We start from the raw sequence: 22,117 nt of genomic DNA on the forward strand, positions 1-22,117 counted from the left end.
TTTTTTTTAAGATTTCTTTTATGTATATGAGTACACCAGAGGGGGGCATCTGTTCACATTACAGATGGTCATGAGTCACCATGAGGTTGCTGGGAATTGAACTCAGAACCTCTGGAAGAGCAGCCGGTGGTCTTAACTTCTGAGCCATCTCTCCAGCCCGGAGTCTGCAGATGTTCATGGTTCTCGTTGTGTAGACAACTCCGAGGACTTAGTGAACTCAGTCTTGCAGCTGTGGAGATAGGAACTGACTGGATCAGAAGTTAGGCCTCTCGTGACGACAGCCAGGGCGGAGATGTGTCATACAGAGATGAACCCGTTTGCACTGTTGGGGGAGACAGATTATCTGAGGAGTAGAGTAGTTGCTGCTTCCTTCTTGTCCCTCACTAACAGGTGAATCTCCGTCAGAGTCGTCACTATCCATGCCTCCTCCTTCCTGCTCCCCACCCAGCCCAGAGTGACCCATGCCAGCTGGTATGGCATAAAAGGAGGCCTTCCCAAGGACTGAGGGTTCAAGAGCAGGGACCTTGCTGCTCACTGTGTACCTTATCCTGAAGTATGAACTAGCCTCCAGGCTGGATTTGATCCGAAACTCTGCAGTGCTGTCTCACAATAGAAACCTGTTGGGTTTCCTTTTGTAATCCTGGTTAAGCAAACACACAGCTGAAGTAAATTATCCATTATCCAGTCCCGTTTCTCTAATTACGGGTAATGGAGTGTGAAGGGGACACAGTAATCCCTGAAATCAAGTTTACTTCAGCGGAGCCGCCCCTTGGTGACGGGGGAGGGGAGGCACCTGCCAGCGCCAGCAGCTCTGGCAGTTCCGGGGCTATCTGAAAGCTCTCATGAGCCTGCAAGAGGAGGTTGTGACTCTTTCATCTATTTGACGTGAGAAATGACATCTTTGTTCACCTTGCGGGAAGACATGAAAAGCGGCCATTGTCGCGTCCTGTCTACTGAAGAGGAACCACAATCAAGTGTGGTCAGTTGAGCTCGTTTCTTTTTAAGACTCTGCTGACCTTCATTGTTAGACGTAACCTCGCCGGCTTCTTACCTGTCCACGCTGGCCCTGCTGACCCACCAGTCTCTCTTAGAAAGGACACACATGCGGCCTCAAGTCCTCCATAGCTGTGTTTGTCTCCTGCCTGGCTAGTTAGACCTGAACTCCAGGGACCTCTCCCCTGAGCAGTGTGGTGATGTGCCTGGCTCAGTAATTAAGCCTAATTATGTTTTATGGCCAGCAGACATCCCGCTCTTCATTTCCATTTCTGACAGTTTTGTAATTGATGCCCAAGCTCCTATCTAGCCCCTGGGCTCGGCCTAAATGTGTCTGCTTGGCATTTTTAGCTATGCTGAATGAAAAGATAAGAGTACATGTGATCTTGCCTCACTTCCAGCTGCCAGCCCTGGCTGTCCTGGAACTCGCTCTGTAGACCAGACTGGCCTCAGTCTCCAAGATCCACCTGCCTCTGCCTACTGAGAGCTGGGATTAAATGTGTGCCGCATGCCATTTTAAAATATTTGTTTCACTTTTTAAAAGGTTTAGAGTGGCTGGGCAGTGGTGGAACAGGTCTTTAATCCCAACACTCAGGAGATAGAACCAGGCAGCTCTCTGTGAGTTCAAAGCCAGCCTAGTCTACAGAGTGAATTCCAGGAAAGCCAGGGATACACAGAGAAACCCTGCCTCAAAAGACAAAACAGAACAGAATTTTAGGGTGCCACCGACTTGATGGCTAACTAACATCCTTGCATAATTTCTAGTGCCAGGGAACCCAACTGATACCTTCTTCTGGCCTTCATGGGCACTGAACGGTGCACAGACACACATACAAGCAAACACCCATAGACATAAAATAAAGAAATAAATCTCAAAAAAACAAAGAAGGTTTAGGTTTATGGTATTGTTGTGAAATTCAAAGGTAGTTTTTTAAGTCCCGAGAACTGTTTTTAAAATACGTGTTTAAAAGTATACTTATTGTATTTGTGTGCCCACACACTCGTGTGCAGTATAATGTGTAATTGCTGTAATAGAAGGCAGATCCCAGAACTTTGGGAAACTCCTAGAATGGTATGTTCTAGATAGTTGAGATACTGTGTTCAGTAGTCCCATCTCTCCCCGTCCTTCTTTGGAATGTGGTGATTCATGACTCAGCCTTTAAAAGTTTAAGGTCCAGCTGATGGCATATTGCAACACTGCTAAATTCTGCCCCTTGCGTCATGCGTGACTGAGGCTTCATCTTGTATTGTTGAATTCTCTCCTTGGTCCCGGCTTCTCTTTTTATTCTCCTTACTGAACACTGCCTTTGCCCACAGTCTGTGGGTAGTTACTGCAGCTGCAACAGCTGGTTACAGTCACCAGCAAACTCTGGAGCTGCCCGTCAGAGCTGGGGTTTAGTGGACAATGAATGAAAGCAGATGGCATTGTGAGACCGTGGTGGGCATCCCCCGTCACTGAGTCCCTCTGAAGTTTGGGAACTTGTATTTCAGATCGCATCTAAGTATGACCAGCAGGCCGAGGAAGATCTGCGCAACTGGATAGAAGAGGTGACAGGCATGGGCATTGGCACCAACTTCCAGCTGGGGCTGAAGGACGGCATCATCCTGTGCGAGTGAGTGGCCCTCCGAGCAAGCGACCCTTTCTTCTCTTCCACTCCTGTCTGTGGGCTTGTGCCTTGATTCTGGTTTCCCTGCCTAGAATGCCAACCTTGATATCCTACCACTGTGTATTATTATTCCTTCCCTCACTGACATCCAGGGAAGCAGCTTAATATTCTGGTTCTTGGTTTTGATCCATAAAGCTCCATCATTGTAATTTTGTTTTCAGACTCATAAACAAGCTACAGCCAGGCTCTGTGAAGAAAGTCAATGAATCCTCACTAAATTGGCCACAGGTAATTGTCAGATGGGCAACCTCCTTTCCTTCCTCCCCTCCTCTCTGTTCCTTCCTTCCTTCCTTCCCTCTTTCCCTCCCCCTCCCCTCTTTCCCTCTCTTGCTCCCCTCCCCTTCCTCCCTCCTCTTCAGTTTTCCCTCCCTCTCTTCCCTCCTTTCCTTCTCTTGTTTGAGATTAGTCTTTCACGTTGTAGCCCAGGCTAGCCTCACATTCATTCTACACTCCATGATGGACAGAACTTGGACGCTTCCTGCCTCTGCCTCTCTAGGCCTAGAACTACAAGCTACAGTGCACATTATAAATTAAAAGCTGCACTACTCCATCCAGTTGGTTTCTTTTTATTTGGTGAAAAAGGCCAACATTTTTTTGTATTGTTTGCAGTTGTTGTTGTTGTTGTGTGTGTGCACAGAAAGTTGTGTACATGGCTATATTTGGTTTTGCCATTGAAAATGTTGCCATTGTTGGTGATTGAACTGGTCCTGTGACCTTATGTTTAGTTTTAGATGATTTTACATTTAGTCAGTCTACCTTGAAGACTTTGAACTTTTCCACAAATGCCATCTGGACCCTAAGGATAAAGTAGGGTGAGCAAGGCATTTAATGCACTGACTTAGTTCATGATGCAGTATTGCACGGCAGCTTCTTTTCATCAGTAGATGAAGTACCATTGGCTAGTGCTTAGTCTTAACTGTGTTTGGGAGATGGTGACCTTTTAGCAATCAGCTTACTTTGAAATTAAATTTAAAATGCATAGTGAACTATTAACGCGCGTGCGCACTTTTTGGCAAAGAGAAGCCCAGGCCTGAATAGCCCTGGCATTGAGTTCTTAAACACGTGCAAGGATGGTGGACCTGGGAGTACTGTACAAAGGCCTTGCCACCCACACCTGAAGACTGGAGTTCAGAACCCCGTAAAAGCCGGGTGGACTGTGATCTCAGTTGTGTGGGAAGCAGACACAGGAATGGCCAGGGCAAGCTGGCTAGCTAGACTGGCTAAGTAGCTGGTGCATCCTGGGTGTATCAGAGACTCTCCCTGCCTCATCGGAAGATGGGGGTGGGGGAAATACCAAATGTCAACCTTTAGCCTGCAAATGTACACACATGCAGGTATGCTTGTGCGTGCACGCAGGCACACACACACAGGCACACACACATATGCACATGGCCAGTTTTGCCCCTGTGGTCCCATGTGGAGTGTTTGCCTAGCATATGTGAAGTCCTGGATTTGATCCTCAGCACAGCATAAATAGGGAGGGATAGTACTCATCTGTAATTACAATAATAGTACCAGGTCTGGAAGGTGGGGGTCTGAGCAAGGGGATCAGAAATCCAAGCAAGGTCCTTGTTGGCTCTATGACCAGTTTTATATAGCTTTGAGCTTCATGAGATTCTGTCTCAAAGCAAGAACAGCAAAAGAGGAAAAGAAAAACACACACAAAACATACTTTTAGAAGACTGTTCTTTCTATAAGCCCTTTTAGAGAATAAGCTCTTGTGTGCTTACTATGTATCGGATAGAGAGTCCTTGCCAAAGGCCTCTGTCTGGTGTCTTGTAACCAGTCGTCAAGACTGACGAGTCTCAACCCTTATATGACTCTTCCTGTTTACAGTTGGAGAATATCGGCAACTTCATTAAAGCTATCCAGGCTTATGGTATGAAGCCCCATGATATATTTGAAGCGAACGACCTCTTTGAGAATGGCAACATGACCCAGGTTCAGACTACGCTGGTGGCTCTAGCAGGTCTGGTACGTACACGCCCTTCACTCGCTTAGAGAAACTCCCCTGCACACAGGCGATGAATGACATCATTGTTCTCCCAGGGACACCGGGTGGGGAGGGGCCTATGTCTTCTGTAATTGCTAGCTTTGTGAAAAGGCTGCTGACTTCAGCTTGGGCTAGATAGGTTAATTAGAGCCCTCACATTTCAGAGGGTACAGTGTTATCATTGAGTAGGCCTAAGTGTGTTTTCTGTCTCTGGTATGACATGAGCTCACCATCAAGGCTGTCTGTGGACATCATTTCTTCAATGTTTCCTCTTCAAAACGCTGGTGGCGGAATCTCTGTGTTCCAGCTCAGGTGGTGAATGTTTTTCTGTCTAGGCGAAAACAAAAGGATTCCATACAACCATTGACATTGGCGTTAAGTATGCAGAAAAACAAACAAGACGTTTTGATGAAGGCAAATTAAAGGCTGGCCAGAGTGTAATTGGTTTACAGGTGAGTGATGTGATACTCTTTTTTTTAAATTCACCTACAGAGTGTCATTAACTATTGCCACACAAAATGTTATGCCTCTCATTAGTAAAATATGCATGGAAGTTCCATAATTTAGACTGCTTGGATATATACATGGATTTCACAGTTTTTATGTATATAAGACCTGTAGGGCATGGCATGATGCGCCTGTAATCCCAGCACACAGCAGGCTAAGGTAGGAGGATTGCTCTGCGTTTGAAGCCATTCTGGGCTACCTATGAGTTCAAGGCCAGCCTGGTCTACAGAATGAGACCGTGTCTCAAGAGGTGAAAATTAAATAATAGGTGTAAGAAAATAATGGTGTTTTTAAAAATATTTCAGTTATGTCACCCAGCTTGACCATTGTTTGTCTAGGAAATTAAATCGTTTATAAAGATAACCATATTATCTTTTAAAATGAAAGAAAATGCACTTCATAAATTCTTAAATGTTATCGACCAAGGGAAACAGTGTATACAAAGACCAGCATGCCCAAGTCATTATGCACTGGTAATGTGTGGTGCTGTGTCAGCCTTACTCACTGGGTCCTTTTAGTGCTGGGAAGCACTTGGTTAAGGTGACTTTTACAGTCTCCCTGGAGAGTGTCACCAAAACACAGGCGGTGTGAGTGCTAAGGACCGCCTTGGTGTGCCGACCTCTTGACTGAGGTGGCTTTAATTTTTAAAAGTACACATTGTATAAATGGTGGGAAATTGGAAAGAAGAGTCCAGATACTGGTTGGTTAGTAAGTTAGAACTCCTTGCAAGTTGGAGTGTGCCGCCTAAAAATTTACATTAGTGTTTGAACAACAGGTTAAGAGACAAAGTTATAAAATACTGTTAACTTCTAAAGAGGTGTATCTTTATGTAAAAGGTGGGTTTCTGTGTGTGTGTGTGTGTGTGTGTGTGTGTAGGGGTCTCTAGACAGACACAGGGACACATATGCAGATTAAAACCCAAGGGTATTTGCCTGTTGCAAATTCCAGTTGCAGTTATACAAACGTTAATGTTGTAGTGATTCCCCCCCCCCTCTTTTTGGGGTAGGGGCTTAAATGATTTGTGTGAGTCTTTTATATATAGTGCAGGGGTTTTGCTTTTAGTAATAAAACTTTTCTAAGTGCCCCCTGAGCGTGGTGACCCCAGTAATCGGGAAGGGTAGGATCAGGAGTTTAAGATTATCACTGACTACCTAGGGAGTGCAAGGCCAGCCTGCATTTATGTGAGATTGTCTCAAAACATCAAAGTCAAAAACTATTTTTAAAGAGAAAACCATGAGTGGTGGGAACAGCCCTCCCCCTTCCACAAGCTGCTCCCAGTGCTCCTGGGGCCCTCCCCCTTCCACAGGCTGCTCCCAGTGCTCCTGGGGCCCTCCTCCTTCCACAAGCTGCTCCCAGTGCTCCTGGGGCCCTCCTCCTTCCACAGGCTGCTCCCAGTGCTCCTGGGNGCTGCTCCCAGTGCTCCTGGGGCCCTCCTCCTTCCACAGGCTGCTCCCAGTGCTCCTGGGCCTTGTAGTTCTCAGCATGGGAGAGGAGTTAATTATTCCTTGGAACCTGCTTCAGTTCATGCTCCTCTTACTGCCTTGTTCTGGTTCTGCCCAGAGAGGTGAGGAAATAAATGTATTTTCCCCCCATGAAAATGTTGCTGGTTCCTAAGTGCCTGGCATTTGCTTTTCTGTTTTAACTCTGAGTGTACAGGCTGCACATGCAGTGGAAGATAGCTATGGGTTCAGCCTGCACAGAGTTGAAAACTTACTTGAAACAGCACAGGACTTTTTTTTTTTTTTTTTAAATTGCTGCTTCTGCTTCTCTTCCTCTTCCTCCTCTTTCTCCTCCTCCTCCCCCTCCTCCTTTCCCCCTCCTAACCCCCCCATTATGCAGTTCTGGAGGGTGACCTTTGTAGCTGACAACAAGCAAGAACAAGGTTGGATGCAGTTGTCGCTGTAGTCAGGAGCCTTGTTGTCTGGTCTCCTCCACTGGCTGTGGCTTCCCTGAAGAGGATACACTTTAATCTGGTACCTGCGCTGCACAGAAAAGAGCGTCAGGGAAGTTTAGTTAGCCATAGTTGTGCCAACACAGTGGCTTCTTATTTAACAGTACATCTCCTTCTGCAAGTTTACATGCAGCTAACTGTGCTATGAGTTTCTTATATTTAAAACAGTTTGGAATTTTTCTTTTAAAATTAGCCTTCACACGGTTTCTTTTCCGAAGCACGGAGGGCGCGTACCTAGTTGCCTGAGCAAATTCCTTAGCTCAGGAATTTATAAGACCCTGGCTTTTCTTACCTGTTTTCTTTCTTTTTTCCGGTGCTTGGGAATTGAACCGAGATCTTTGTATGTGACAGATGAGAACTCCGGCTCTGAGCTACATTGCTACCCCCACCCCCACCCCCGTGCTTTACATCTCCTTAGAAACACAGCATTTCCTTGTGTGTGTGCTACTAATGACTTCTGATAACTAATCCTGACCTTTTAACTTAAAAGATGGGCACCAACAAATGTGCCAGCCAGGCGGGCATGACAGCCTATGGGACGCGGAGGCATCTTTATGATCCCAAGATGCAGACGGACAAACCCTTTGACCAGACCACGATTAGCCTGCAGATGGGCACCAACAAAGGGGCCAGCCAGGTAAGCCGGGTCTTTTTTAACACTTGAAGCAAAGGGCACGGAAGGCTGTGCTAAGTTAGCGCTGACCCTATAGTGAGTAGCTGGGCTCTCAAATGGTATTTCTTCCATAGTATTTTTAGTCTTCAGGAAACTAGATTTTGCTGAGAGAGCAAAAGACTCAAAGGATCCTTTCTCCGGCCTAAAAAGTGTAGCGTAACTAATGGTTTTGGTTGGCAGTGAGATCAGCTGGCCTTTCTGCCTAACCAGAAGAAAAAAGTGATGTTTATATGTTCCTGCTCCAAAAGCCGAGGGAGGGGTAGTTGGTTCTCCCCTGCCCCTTTTTGGTTTTGTTTTTAAAGGGGCCCATTTCAGTGGGTAATAACGATTGTTTGGCATTCCTGGTAAGCTCTGTTTAGTCAGAATTTTTATGAAACATTAAGCTAGCAGAAATGAATTTGTATGAAATGCTAGTTAAATATTTTTTAAAGTAATGGAGAGGAAAGGGTTTATTCGGCTTACATTTCCATGCCGTAGGGCAACCGAGGCAGGAACCTGGAGGCAGGAGCTGAAGCTGAGACGTAGAGGAGCGTCACCTGCTGGCTTCCCTTGCTTGCTCTGCTACCTTTCTTAGACAGCCAGGCCTACCTGCCCCGGAGCCTCCAGCATCCATTAGCAATCCAGAAAATGCCCCACAGACACTCACACAGGCCAATCTGATAGAGCTAATTCCTTCATTGAGGTCTATAGTTCCCAGGTGTGTCTACCTGAAAGCCAAAATTAGTCATCGCGGGTTTTTAAATAGATGAGGGTGTGGACAGGAACCCATGAAGGTGGGAGGAGAGAGCTGACTCTGCAAAGTTGTTCTTTAGCTTTTACATAATGCACCCTGGACCCTGGACCCATGTCTGTCTAGTGCCCTCTCCACTCCTCCCCACCCCAAACACACATAGAGTTAAAAACAATGAAATACCAGGAACTGTTTGAAAGCAGCAGGATTTTATAACTAAAAAATAGTGGGAGTGAGTTTCGGTAAGCCTTCCAGTTTTCCCAGTGACATCTGTCGTTCCCCGTGTGGAGTGCGCCCGGTCACCTGCAGTTGGTTCTCTTAGCGGTCTCTCGTGTTTGCCTTTTCACTCACTCACATCTCAAGTGTGTGCTTGACAACAGTGGACACTGAGGTGTGGGTTACCAACTGTGAAAGGGAGAGAGGAGCGGGTCTGAGGTGGGGCTGGGGTCGGGGAGCTCTTGGGTGGCAGCCTCTTGAGAAGACTTGGTCCCTGCGATCTGCTCAGCCTGGTTCTTGAAGGCATGTATGCTTTTTTACAATTGGAGACCTGGGTGGTCATTAATAGACCATGTTCATATGTAATTCAGCAATATGTGTAAAAAAAATGTAGCATTATCTGATTTTTTTTTTATGTGTCTGGCTGTTTTGCCTGTGTGTATGTACATGAGCCTTGTATATGCCTGGTACCCTTGGGAGTCAGGAATGGATGGATGCCCTGAAACTGAGTTACAGTTTAGGTGCTGAGAACTGGTCCTGGGTCCTCTGCAGGACAGACAAGTGCTCTTAACCACAGAGCTGTTGTCTCCAGCTCTGGCCTTGGCTTTCCTTTGTCTCTCACTTAGTAGACTGTAGTCTTGCTTCTATATTACATATAGGAAGTTAAACTCAAGGTAGATTAATTTGTCTGATACCATATAGTGATCTTACAGTGGGCAGAGATTTGAAGGGAGAAGGCCTGGCTCAGCTCAGCAGCTCAAGAGCCAGCGAATCCTGTCATAAAAATGAGTGGTGTAAGAATATTTTAGTAAGTTAGGGTTACATCAGAACCAATGGAAAGTTTTTATGTTGATGCATTCTGTGTGAATTTAATAATTTAGACAATGTTAAGAAGTATAGATCTTAGCTGTTATCTTACCTTGTATACCGTTATGCTCTAATACCAGGCGGGGATGTTAGCACCGGGTACCAGAAGAGACATCTATGACCAGAAGCTGACATTACAGCCAGTGGACAACTCGACCATTTCTCTACAGATGGGCACCAACAAAGTTGCTTCCCAGAAAGGAATGAGCGTGTATGGGCTTGGGCGGCAAGTGTATGACCCCAAGTACTGTGCCGCACCCACAGAACCTGTCATTCACAACGGAAGCCAGGGCACGGGCACCAATGGGTCGGAAATCAGTGATAGCGATTATCAGGCAGAATACCCCGATGAATATCATGGCGAGTACCCAGATGACTACCCTCGAGAGTACCAGTATGGCGATGACCAGGGCATTGATTACTAGAGTCACACACAGGAGCGCAGTATTTAGTCCATTGTTTTATCCAGTGAGACCCGAGCTAGCCTTGAATAATTCTCCTCTCTTCCTAAAACACTATTATGCTTGCTGTACCTTTAAAGTATGCCTTATGTACATTCCTTTCTCCTTTCCTGCCTCCTCCCTAAATAGCTGCCTTCTAGTGCTGTAGCAAGGGGGCCCTACAGCATAGCCAGTAACTCGCGTCCGCACTGTGAAAAGAGCAGAGTGCCTCTTGAGGACACCCAGCTCTTCTGTTGAAGATCTATGCATTTTTTTTACACTTACACATAAACTGGTATTTTCGAATAATAGGAAACTATTTTTTCTCTTTTTTTACAGTTCTAGTATGTATCTGGCTTGTACGTGGAAGGCTAAAAAGTTGATTTGCTAAATGTGGTCTTTGCCAACTAAAATCTAAAGATGCAGCTTTAGACCCTGACACATGGATGTTTTTCTGCAGTCTTGTCTGCTAAGTTTTAAATAAAGTCATGATCAGTGTGCATTTGTGATTACATGTGTACTCATTCTTTTCCTAAGCTGACGAGGTCTCTCCCGAGTGGCGCTTCGAAAAGGCGTGCATGCAGAAATGGCGCGGACATGCAGGTTTGGGTGGTGTGCCTGCAGACTTCATTTGTGCCAATGTATTACTGTAGAGTCGCTGTTTCCTTCAACTGTATTTATTGCTGCATTTCTCAGCATAAACTTATCCCATTGTATTTTTTATAAATAAATATTTTTTTTTGAACATTCATATGAACCACAGGCTGGTTATTTTCTGGCTCTCTTCTACATAGGCAGAGTAAGGTCAGAAACCAGAGGCCTTGTTCCATGGGCACTAAGAGAAGGTGTTCTAACATTATTTAATTCATACAATACGGCACTCATTGGTGACTGAGTCTAAGCTGGGTGTGACAACACCAGTAATCCCAGCACTAGGGAGGCTGAAGCAGGAGGATTTCTGTGAGTTTGGGATGATCTTGGGCTAGAGACCTTGTTTTAAAGCTACAGAAACAACAACCAGAAGAAGAGGAAAAATGCCCATTGCCTGTAGTAAAGAGGCAACCAGGATTTACCTGGTCCTTGCTCTAATGAGATCTGGCTACCCTGGGGTTTTCTGAAATTCAATTTGGAATTCTCTTAAAAGCAAGGGGGAAATATTACATGTGCACTGGGTGTGATGTAAATGATCCTGAAGCTGGGCATGAAGTGTGCTGTTTGATTCGCTGATGGGAATCTAAAAGCCATCAGCCTTGCCTTAGAGCAGACTAACCCACAGCTAAATGCCGGGAAAGGACGCGTTCCCCAGTCACTGGGGAAAGCTGCTCGTCACACCCTCTGACCTTGTCTCAGGTCAAGGCTGACTGAATGGCCTAGGGTGGTTTTTGTCAAGATAGATAAGAGATGTTGAACCCAGGAAATGATGTATGCTTGCTCCACCTGTGGTGGCTTGCTTCGATGCTTCTGGGAGTGCCCTGTAAATCATTGTAGGAGACTTAGGAGCTAAATGAATTCTGTAGTACGATTAAAGAAAAAAACTTGCTTCTAAAGTGGTCCTGAGCTGTTGGGCTGTTTCTCCTAAAATTGCAGAAGTGGTTAGGAAAGTGAAGGGAAGGAGCCTTGTATCTCACGTGCTGACCTGCCAAGGCAGTCAGATTGCGTTTCCTGTTAGGATGGGAGTTCCATACAGCATCCGGGCCCACGAGGTGCCTGTACTCATGTTCAAAGTTTCCATTTGCTTAGGGCTTTAAAAAGGAAAAGATCTTCTGTTTGGGTGTGTTTAAAAATAATTAAAAAAAAAAAAAACTATCAGGTCTCATTTTGGGCAGGGTTGGTTGAGCAACACCTTTCTATAATGTTTGCTGATGTGTGAAACTCCTGCCTGCTTGCAGCCAGCTGAGTCTCTTGTTCAGCAGCCTCTCCTGTGTGTGCCTGATCCCGACCTTCCTTACCTCACTCACTAAGTCTAAGAGCTGTAACTTGGCATGCCGATAGCCTCTCTGTAAGAGAAGAAGGAGAAGGAGAATAATAATAATAATAATAATGCATGTGTCCAGGCTAGGAAGAATAAGAGAAACTCCTGCCCTGCACAAGAGCATTGATCTAGGTTTGTTAGATTTCTGCTAACAAAATCCTCCTTTAAAAAAAAAAAGAAAAAAGATGAACTGATTAATGATCTCACAAACTCAAGTGAGGTGTTTACATTTTTCTTTATTTTTTGGTGGTGGTGGTGGGGCAGTGTGAGTGCACTCCGGGCAGTACACATGTGGAGCTCTGAGGACAACGTCTAGCAATTGGTTCTCTCCTCTTTCCATGTGGGTCTAGGGGTATTCAGTTCCTCGGGTTGGTAACTGGCACCTTTATCCAGTGAGTCAACCTACCTTCCTTCCTTCCTTCATTTATTTATATAGATGAGGTCTCTATGTAGCATTCAGGCTAGTATTTAACTCCTGAGTATGTAGCTCGGGCTAGCCTTATACTTATAGCCTCTTCCAGTTTTGAATTACAGATGTGTGTCCCTGTGCCCAGCCATAGCATCGTGCCTTTTAAGTCGATGCATATAGACATGGTTGTAACATTTTTCGTGCTCTAGTTCATGTGAAAACAGCTGTAGACTTTGTCTCGGTGTCACAGGTGGTCAAAGTTCTCTTGGTCCCTATCTCACGATGGGCTGGAGTTCTGTCCCCTCTTCATTTGGTAAAGCGTCCTTGTGTCCTTGAGATTTGGCATTGTTAAAGTTGTTGGTCCGTTTTATAAAACTCTGAAAAACAAAAGAATGAAGGACCCCAATGATGTGCGTGCAGTGATCGTTTTCTAGAAGTAGTCGCCCTAGAGGTTTAGGGGATTGAATTTTTAAAGTTCTCCAAGTGTATTGAAAATGTTTGTGTGCATAGTAAGGTAGATTTCAAAGCAGGTTTTTAACTGGAAGTTTACAAGTCAAGGAGAGTAGACCAAGTTAGCTTTAATGTGTCCATCACAGTACATAAAGATGGGTAGAAATCATATCTTACGTTTCTATGAATGGAGGGCACATTCATATTTATTCATTCATAGGAAGTGTTGAAATCCAGTACCTGCCGAAATGACAGTGCTTTGAATGTTAAAGGCCAGAAGAGCTTAACACTTAATTTTTATGGCAACAAAAGGAAAGAAAATTACTAAAATATCACTTGACACCCCTCCCCTGCCAAAACAGCCGAAGAGGAGTGTTGAAATGTGTCCTGGCTGGGGATAAGGTAAAGGATGAGCAATTTATTGTGTGTTGCAAAGAGCTGTTGGAAACGACTGCCTGCTAGTTCCAGATACAAGCGGCTTTGCTGAGGGTGTGCCTGGTTAGCAAGGGGCCCAAGGGCTATAGATCTGTCAGTATTGGCACAAGAGTCGAACCGTCTGCCGAGCAGTGTGCTCTACCAAAGCTTTGTGGGTATGCTTGGATATGCAAGATGCTTTACATAAATATCACTCTCCCAGACAGAAGTGGCCGCAGACATGTAGGTCTCCAAGAGACCAGATCAGGCTGTTAGTGTCTAAGGTGTACCAGCTGCTGCTGTGTCCCCCAGTATGCTGCAGCAAAAGAGCCTACACGCCCCCATTTTATTCCCACCTCTGGAGTGGGAGTTTTTGTAGGGAAATGGATCAGCTTCTGAAAGCTGAGCTCCCACCCCCCCACCCCACCCCCCCAGGTGGAAGAAGAAACTCCTGGAGCACTCTGGACCAGAAATGAGGCTGGGTGTGTCTCCTCCCTCGTGTGTGTCTTCAACACATGTGGGGGAAGTGGCGGGGGAGGGGGGGAGATTACAACAGGAGATGAAATGTTTGCTTACCAAAAACCTTGGGTCCATAAAGTACGGTTTCTCCGACGATCCGTCATTTGTTTCCAGGTCCACAGCAAAGCACAGGAAAAGGATATCCAGCACAGTTTCAAACACGGAGAGGAAACTGTGAGCCACCACGTACGCAAAAAAGGCAACTAGCAGCAGAGGGATGGCCCACACCTGGAGCGCACGGCTGTAGTTAAACGCCATCAGGCCCCCGAAAACGCTGAAGCACACCACCAGCACCTGGGGGAGGAGGTTGTTGAAAACCTTTATAAATAGGGTCGGGGGGCTCTTTTACCAAAGGGTTTGGGTCGTCCCCCCCCCCCCACACAATTATAAGTAATGCTATTGTGTGTGTCCTAAAGAGAATTTGACAGGACGAAATAGAAGAAAAAAAGGAAAACTGATGGAAGAAGAAGAAAAAAAAGCCCAGTTAGAGCCAGAGAGAGTGTACTTTACCTGTAAATCTCAAAATTTTCGTTGTAATCCTCACCACAGTATGGCCAAGTCATAGGGAGCCTCCCTTTAGAAGTATGTGCGCATGCGTGAGTGAGTGCGTGCGTGCGTGCGTGCGTGCGTGCGTGCGTGCGTGCGTGCGGTATACGTAATCCTGTGGCTGTGTGCACTGTGTGGAGGCCAGAGGCAGATTTCAGATGCCTTCTTTGCTCTCCACCTTCTTTTGTGAGGCAGGGTCTCATTGAACCTGAAGCCCATCCATCCATTTGTCCAGGCTGGTCAGTGACCTCCAGAGATTCCCCCATCACACACACACACACACACACACACACACACACACAAACACAGCACTAGAATTAGACATGTAACATCACAGTCATCTCTTACGTGGTGGTGGTCCCATGCACAGAAACTTTACCAACTGAGTCTCGGCTGCTTAAAAAGCTTTCTCTAGCTCTCTTTTGCTTTTGTTTGTTTGTGTTTGTTTTATTTCTTTGAGACAAGAGTTTCTCTGTGTAGCCCTGGCTATCCTGAAACTCTGTAGACCAGGCTGGCCTCAAATTCAGAGATCCACCTGCCTCTGTCTCCCAAATGCTGGGATTAAAGGAATGTGCCACCACTGCCCAGCTTTTCTTCCTTTTTTTTTTTTTTTTTGGTTTTTTGAGACAGGGTTTCTCTGTATAGCCCTGGCTGTCCTGGAACTCACTTTGTAGACCAGGCTGGCCTCGAACTCAGAAATCCGCCTGCCTCTGCCTCCCGAGTGCTGGGATTAACCTTTTTTTTTTAATCCCCATTTTTATACTGCAAGCAATTGAGTAGGTGGGTTATTAATTTCCTAAGTGATTAGTTTTACCCTCTGGGCACTAAAGTGGGAAGACTTCCCTGTGCTAGTGTGCAAGATAATTAGATTCTCCCAGGCTTTTGTGACATGTAATTACTATATTTCCAGGAACACACTTACAGGGCATGATATACCCAATTTCTTAAGAGATGTGACAGAGTCCACCTGGGACCCCCATTACTCCAGGAAGCCTGTGAAGATGAATATGGAATTTTGAGTGCTATTTCCTTCAGAAGCCTAAAGTCGCTGATGATCCCGTACATTTTGAAAGGTCACTAAGCATGATATGCTTATGGGAAATCTAAGAAAATCCATTTTTAAAGTGAAATAGAAATATAAATATGTTAAGAATTTTGAAACTGGCCGGGCAGTGGTGGCGCACGCCTTTAATCCCAGCACTTGGGAAGCAGAGGCAGGCAGATTTCTGAGTTCGAGGCCAGCCTGGTCTACAGAGTGAGTTCCAGGACAGCCAGGGCTACACAGAGAAATCCTGCCAATAATAATAATAATAATAATAATAATAATAATAATAATTTTGAAACTGCATTCAAAAGTATTTTTGGAATTAGAAAATACATTGCCCACAATTCAACTAAGGCAATAGATTACCAAATTGCACACAACCATACCTTATTTGGCTGTTTTGAAAGGCATAATTACGTTGTGCTTCTGTTACTGCTGTCACCTGAAGCATCTCTGGGGCCAGGTGAGCCTTAAATGTCTGTGTAATGAGCACACACACACCTGTGAGATCCAAGCATGTCTTAACTTGCTTGAAGCCAACTATGACAGTCATGCACCAGACTGTGCATGCAGAAGCACAGAATCCTCAATGGGGTACAGTCACCATATATGGTATTACCCAGGTCACAGCTGGTGACTAAGATCTTGTTCACTTGTGGGCATTTCTGAAAACTGGTATTTATGTCAGAGAAGGAGGAATGGTTGAAAGAACTGAGAGTGTTTAGCTGCACATACAGAAGACATGGTGGGAAAGATCAGAGTCAAGAATTAAAGTAGCAACTTAGGGGCTGTGGGACCCTGGAAACAGGAAACCTTAGTTTCATCTGTAAAACAGGAAGCCTCACTGGACTGGGGGACTGAGTGAGGGGTGAGACATGGCAGCTACTCGAGAGCAACAAACATGATTCCCTTTCAAGTCAGCCTCCACATTGGCTACTTTGTTGACTTCTAGGTCCCCAGTACTTACCTTTCCCAGGAAAATGACAAAGTTCCCAAAGCAGTTAACAGAGGTGAGATGACTTGAATTCTTGGCTATGATTGTGTGCGCATCTTTTGCCGATGTACAAAAGTCTGTCCCGTTAATGGCAGCTGCAGTGTATGCATCCTAGAACAGAAGGCAGCGGTTATGAATACAGTGGTTCGTGTCATTTTAAGGCAACAGAATGGCAGTATGGACCTTAGTATCTCCACCCAAGACAAACAAGCTGGACTATGAGCCATTTCGGATCATAGTCAAATATATTTCCATACCGTTCGGAAAATGGAAAAGGACCTTGCGTCAATTCTGCAGGTTGAATGTCCCAGCACACACATGGAAAGAATGAGTAGGTATAAGGTATGAGTAGGTGTAAATAAGCAATAGAGTTGGAGGGCAGGCAAAGGAGTTCAGGCACCCAAAAGAGATCCTAGGGACTTGTGAGCCAAACCCAAGACTGTAGCTGGTATGGACTTAGTGAGGGCTTCTGGGTTCAGGATCCTCTGGGCCTGAGAGAGAGTGTTGGTTGTTTCTAGAGAACTGCATTTCCTGTACAAATTAGGATTCATAATTTGACATCAACCAGCCACATGGGAAAGCACTTAAAATACCCTAACTTCTGCCCAAGATAATTGAAATATCTGGGGTCTGGGCAAAAACAAGATAAAAACCATTCCACCAGGGCTGGTGGATCCCCACAACAACTGCACTGACAGAAGTGGGCTCCCCAGAGCTGGACAGAGCCAGGGAGATGGATAACAAACAGAAGTCTGCCCTGAGGACCCTGGGGAAGAGGCATGCTGAAGGTGCTCTAAGGAAATGGGACAGGGGCCAGAGGCAACAGCGGGATGGTGTGAAAAAGGAAGAGACAGATAGAAAAACCAGAATAGAAATGAGAAAAAAAAAAAAAAAAAAAAAAAAAACCACAGTTTAAAGATTACATATTTGCTTTTGCTCCTAAGTAAGCATTTTATGCTTGTTACATGGCTTCTAAAATTTTAATTTCTAGTAACTCAGTTTTATGAGAGATGTGTTTTACATATGTGCAGGAAGGTACACTTTGAATTTAGCCAAGAACTCAAGACGTGAAATGTACCTACTGGCTATTTAAATTAGTCTGATATTAATACATACTGAATGCCTTAATTTCGTGATTCTAGATACTTTAAGATTAGATTTCCAAAAAATAAGATTTCTGAGTCAAAGCGCACACGTGTGTGTGTGTGTGTGTGTGTGTGTGTGTGTGTGTGTGTGTGTGTGTGTTTTGAATGGCAGATTTGTTTTTTTGTTTTAGTTTGTTTGAGACAAGGGCTCACATAATGCGAACTTTCCTCAATCTTGCTTCTCCCTCTCAAATGCTGAGTTTTGGGGCTTGGGGAGCCACACAGAGTTTATGTGGTGTTGGGAACTGAATTCAGGCCTTCTCATATGCAAGCCCAGCACTCTAAGGACTGAATACTCCCCCCAGCTCAGACTCATTCTTTCAAAGAGTGGAAAGCAAGATTAAGGGCACTTTCCCAAAGCCCCCTGATGAGTCAGTAAGACAAAGAATCTTTTCTTTAAACTTCAACTGTCTGGATTTCACATTTCATCAGTTTGCATTAAGCCAAAACTCAATTTAAAAGCACAGTGGTTCCAGGAAGCACAGGCCTTGTAGACCAGCTGTCTTTGGGCTCAAATCCTAGCTCTTCCAGTGAGGAGACACTGGGCATGGGGCAGCGACCAGCCTTTCAGGTCCTTTTCCTTATCCAAGCAGGGACAGAGCACCTACCTATGGGGATGGGAGGTTTAAGGATACAGGCCTGGGGACCCCAGCATCTGGCCATAGTACCTGAAGGCTGATCACTCTATAGCTAGAGCACTTCAAAGATGGCGCCATTTACCACTGGGAGCCCTGATCAGCTCCTTAAGCCTCTGGGGGAGCATGGGAAAGACCTGTGTTGTCTTCATCCTCAAGGGAATTCAGAAGTGGTCAGCTATGTGTCTCGGCTTCCTCTCTTTAGTCAAGTTCTAATCCAAGCCCACAGGCCCAACCATCCTTTCCCTTTCTCCTGATTCTTAGGAGTCATGTGGGGAAGGGTAGGTTGATTTTTGTCTTGTTTATGCCTTTTCTTTTTATTTTTCTTTTCTTTTCTTTTTTTTTCCTTTGAGGGAGAGCTTTCTCCCTGAAACCTACTGCCTCAGTACATCACTCATGAGCAACAAAAATAGATTTTGTTCCTCTGCTAAGATGATTAAAAGTTAAACGGTACGTTTTCGTGCATGTGTCAATGCCACAACTTTCCAGGAGGCTCATAACCATTTATCTTTTCTTTAACATCTCACAGCCCACTGAAAGAGAACACTAAAACCACATTGACAGGGAAATTATATATGCCTTCCTAAAGTGACTACAGTAATAACATTTTACGGTGAGATCCCACCCTCTCTGCCACATCCAGACCTAGATTCGTGACTGGCTGAATGGGCGGTGGGCGCAGCACTGCCCGAGATGCAGGGTACAGACTAAGCATCCTGCTGTTTCAGTATTAGTGATCCACTCTTAAGCTGAGCAGAAGTTGCTTTCTTGGCAGCCATCTGGAGGATGGAGTGCACTAGGCTGTCCACAGTGTGTGCACGTGTCTGAGCGGACAGCTTTGGGGCCGTGTGCAAAGGGAGCTACTACAGAGGTTGAAGTTGTGTGGAAAGAGTGTCTTGTGATGAAGGCTAGGGAACAAGCGCAATGGGTTGCTCATGAAAACAATTAAAGAAGGAGCCCCCCTCCCCCAACAAAGGAGGAATTCCCCCTCCCCCATGGCTAACCTTTCAGCAAGGAAAAGAGGGCACTGGTTAAACCAGTCTAAGTTGATGACCATGTAAAATTCACAGGGTGAATAGGGTCTCATGTACCTATTCTCAGATTTATCTACAGCTACAATGGCTTTGAATTTCCGATCTCCTGTCTCCACCTCCCTAATGCTGGGATTACTAGCACTGTCTAGATGGGTAAGTACTCTACCAACCGAGCTACAGCTCTAGCCCAGGTTGCTGGATTTAAAATTTGACTTTCTATGCCGTGCTTTAGAAATGAAAAGAAGCGTGTGAAGTGAAGGCCGGAGAAGATCACAGCAGGAATTTGTTTTCCAAGGCCTAAAGCACCCAGTTTCATTCTAAATTTTCTCAGTTATTTAAAATATAACAAAGGCTCTCGGTCTGTGGGTTGCAACCCATTGCAGTGAGGACACGAAAGATGACCCTTTCACAGGGGTCCCATATCAGATGTCCTGCGTCTCAGAGATTTACATTAGAAGTCATAACAGTAGCAAAATTACACTTAGGAATAGCAACAAAGATAATTTTATGGTTGGGGGTCAGTACCACATGAGGAACTGTATTAAAAGGTTGCAGTATTAGAAAGGTTGAGAACCAGAATAGGCCAGGAATTATGGCTGAAAACCGCCATATCAGAACTCTGCAAGACATTCCCACACAAACCATAATGCCCACAGGGCCCTGCTGCACTTAGGGTCAATGTGGTATGACCACATGTCCACCGAGTGCACTGGCGGTGAATGGCAGTGGCAAACCAGAGTCTGGCCCAAAGTCAAGACACTCCTCTGGGCACAAATGCTGGGACCGGGAACTGTAATTCTTCCCAGATGCTCTGTCTCCTGAACCCCACCCCACCCTCCACCCCCAGCAGATGTCCTATGGTATGTCTCAAAACAGCTTGACACAAACCCGAAGGGAACTTCCTATCTCATATCTGTGGCCTTTAATGCTTTCTTCTGTAGGCAGGTGACCTTCTATGCGGAAGTAAATACTGACACATTCACTCAGTACACACAGAGTTCCACATTCTAGACACTTCCTGAGCGTGCTGATTCATTTAGCTCCCAACCTGCAGGGTAGCTCAGAGCACCCGAGCACAAAAGCACTAGATGCCACACCACGTGAAACTGAGGTTACATCACTCCTGGGCCTCCAACTCACCCAGGTCCAGCTGCGGGAAAATATTTACATTTATGTATGTTTGGGGCATTTCCTTCAAACAGCAGTGTGGTGTTTCGTGAGATCTTTCTTTGTGACCTGGCAGAACAGGTTTGTAGAAGGAGTTCCCTCCTAAAGCCTGTAGAGTCACCCCTGCCAGGTCTTGCTCTTCTCATGAACCCTGCTTGGGGCTTTGTAAAAAGACATGTGCTGGCTTTAAAGCTTTGCGTTAAATAAAGTCTATCACACATTTGTTCGGAGATGCTAGGGCAGTGTGAGAACCTTGACTCAAATTCTCCAAACTCACAAAAGCAGTGGAGTGAAGGGGCTGGAGAGAGGGCTCAGTGGTTAAGAGCATTACTGGCCTCATTGAGAGAAGGCACACCTAATAGGACCGGTGGGGTGGAGGTGAGGTGGGGACATCCCCTTGGAGATGGGGGTGGGTGGGATGAGGAACAGTCATCAGAGGGCAGACCAGGAGGGGGATAACAACTGGACGGTAAAAAAAGATTAAATAATTAATAATAATAATAATAATAATAAAGAGCATTTACTGTCCTTACAGAGGACCTGAGTTTGGTTCCTGGCATGGACATGCCATCCCACAATCCTCTGTAACTCTAGTAGCAGGGATCTGAAGCTGCCTTCTGGCCTCTGCAGGCCCGACATGCACTGGTGCATATACATATAGGCAGGCAAACATTTAAATAAGAAAAGCTAAGGGTGGTTACACAGTTTTGCCATTGCAGTGTGGCAGGAAGTGGCAGAGAACAGAAGGCTCATTGGATCTTGCTGGCTACCGGACAGCTCCAGATTCAGTAAGTGACATTGTCCTTCTGGGGGTGGGTGGGGTGGGGTGGGGTGGGGTGGGGTGGTAGAGAGCAATATATCAGGAAACCTGGTGTCCTTCTCAGGCCTCTATGAGTGTGTGCATGTACCCATGCACACACACACATGCATACATGCATGCACACATGTGCACATGTGTTTACGAAATGATTGACAGTGGACCAGGCATCCTCTTCTGATCACATAACTTGGCCTTAACTGAGTAAAATAATCACTGTAGGCACTAATATTCCCATTTAATAGAATTTTAATCATTGTGCTATTAGGTGACCAAAAAAAGCTAGATTAACTCTTTATTTTGAGAGAGTTCTCCAAGAATATTAACACATAGAAAGTCACCCCCCACACTTAAATCAAAACTCAAGTGTGCCCTCTGTCCCTTGAGAGTACCCATCTGTCCTCCCTGCAAACTGAACCGGCTGCTGCATATGATGGCAGAGCTGTGAACTGGAGCTGCTGTTGACTTTTCAAAAAAGTAAACAAGAGTTTTCCTCCATAGAGAGGATTCCCCCCCAAAGCCCTGCCATGAATAGCCGGCTTTATTTCTGGAATGGCTTCTCTGAGTTCTGATTTTATTCACTCAAAATAAAGTAAGAACTCCTAAAACAACCTTGAGTAACTAATACACTCTCAGACCTCAGTCCACCCGCATCCAGACGGCCTTCGGAGGCCCCTAGAAAAACTTGCAGGAACTAGTCCAAGCCAGTTTCATCTCTGATTTTTATCACAAACACATGGAGAGGAAGTCAAGGCACCCGACAGACACGCCTGGGCCTTCCAGGGCCTGGCATTTACCAGTCCCTTCAAGAATTCACTGTTTACCAGGCTGCAAACCACCACCAAAGAGAGGGGAAGCCTGCCAGGCAGCCTCTGTCCTCTTCAGGGGTCCTGCCAGGAGGGAGGGGAAGGGAGGGGAGGGGAGGGGAGGGGA

General features: G+C 45.6%; 2 protein-coding genes across 3 annotated transcripts in view; one reads left to right on the forward strand and one right to left on the reverse strand.

Moving 5' to 3' along the window:
• Positions 1-10,788, forward strand: part of Cnn3 (calponin 3) — a 32,672-nt gene extending 21,884 nt beyond the window's left edge. The window contains exons 2-7 of the mRNA XM_021195514.2: positions 2,485-2,606; positions 2,822-2,888; positions 4,497-4,634; positions 4,989-5,105; positions 7,602-7,748; positions 9,678-10,788. Of these exons, the coding sequence (XP_021051173.1) occupies positions 2,485-2,606; positions 2,822-2,888; positions 4,497-4,634; positions 4,989-5,105; positions 7,602-7,748; positions 9,678-10,022 (936 nt within the window). The 3' untranslated portion in view covers positions 10,023-10,788. The remainder of the gene's footprint in view (positions 1-2,484; positions 2,607-2,821; positions 2,889-4,496; positions 4,635-4,988; positions 5,106-7,601; positions 7,749-9,677) is intronic.
• A 1,437-nt stretch (positions 10,789-12,225) lies between these two features.
• Positions 12,226-22,117, reverse strand: part of Slc44a3 (solute carrier family 44 member 3) — a 76,994-nt gene continuing 67,102 nt past the window's right edge. The window contains exons 13-15 of one of the 2 annotated variants that reach the window (XM_021196611.1): positions 16,360-16,497; positions 13,859-14,095; positions 12,226-12,795 (exon numbers count right to left, since the gene is read on the reverse strand). In XM_021196611.1, coding sequence (XP_021052270.1) covers positions 12,691-12,795; positions 13,859-14,095; positions 16,360-16,497 — 480 coding nt within the window. In that variant the 3' untranslated portion in view covers positions 12,226-12,690. The remainder of the gene's footprint in view (positions 12,796-13,858; positions 14,096-16,359; positions 16,498-22,117) is intronic. The other variant, XM_021196612.2, reaches the window with a different exon arrangement.

Source organism: Mus pahari, chromosome 4 (genome assembly GCF_900095145.1).
Source record: "Mus pahari chromosome 4, PAHARI_EIJ_v1.1, whole genome shotgun sequence".
NCBI classification, from domain to species: domain Eukaryota; kingdom Metazoa; phylum Chordata; class Mammalia; order Rodentia; family Muridae; genus Mus; species Mus pahari.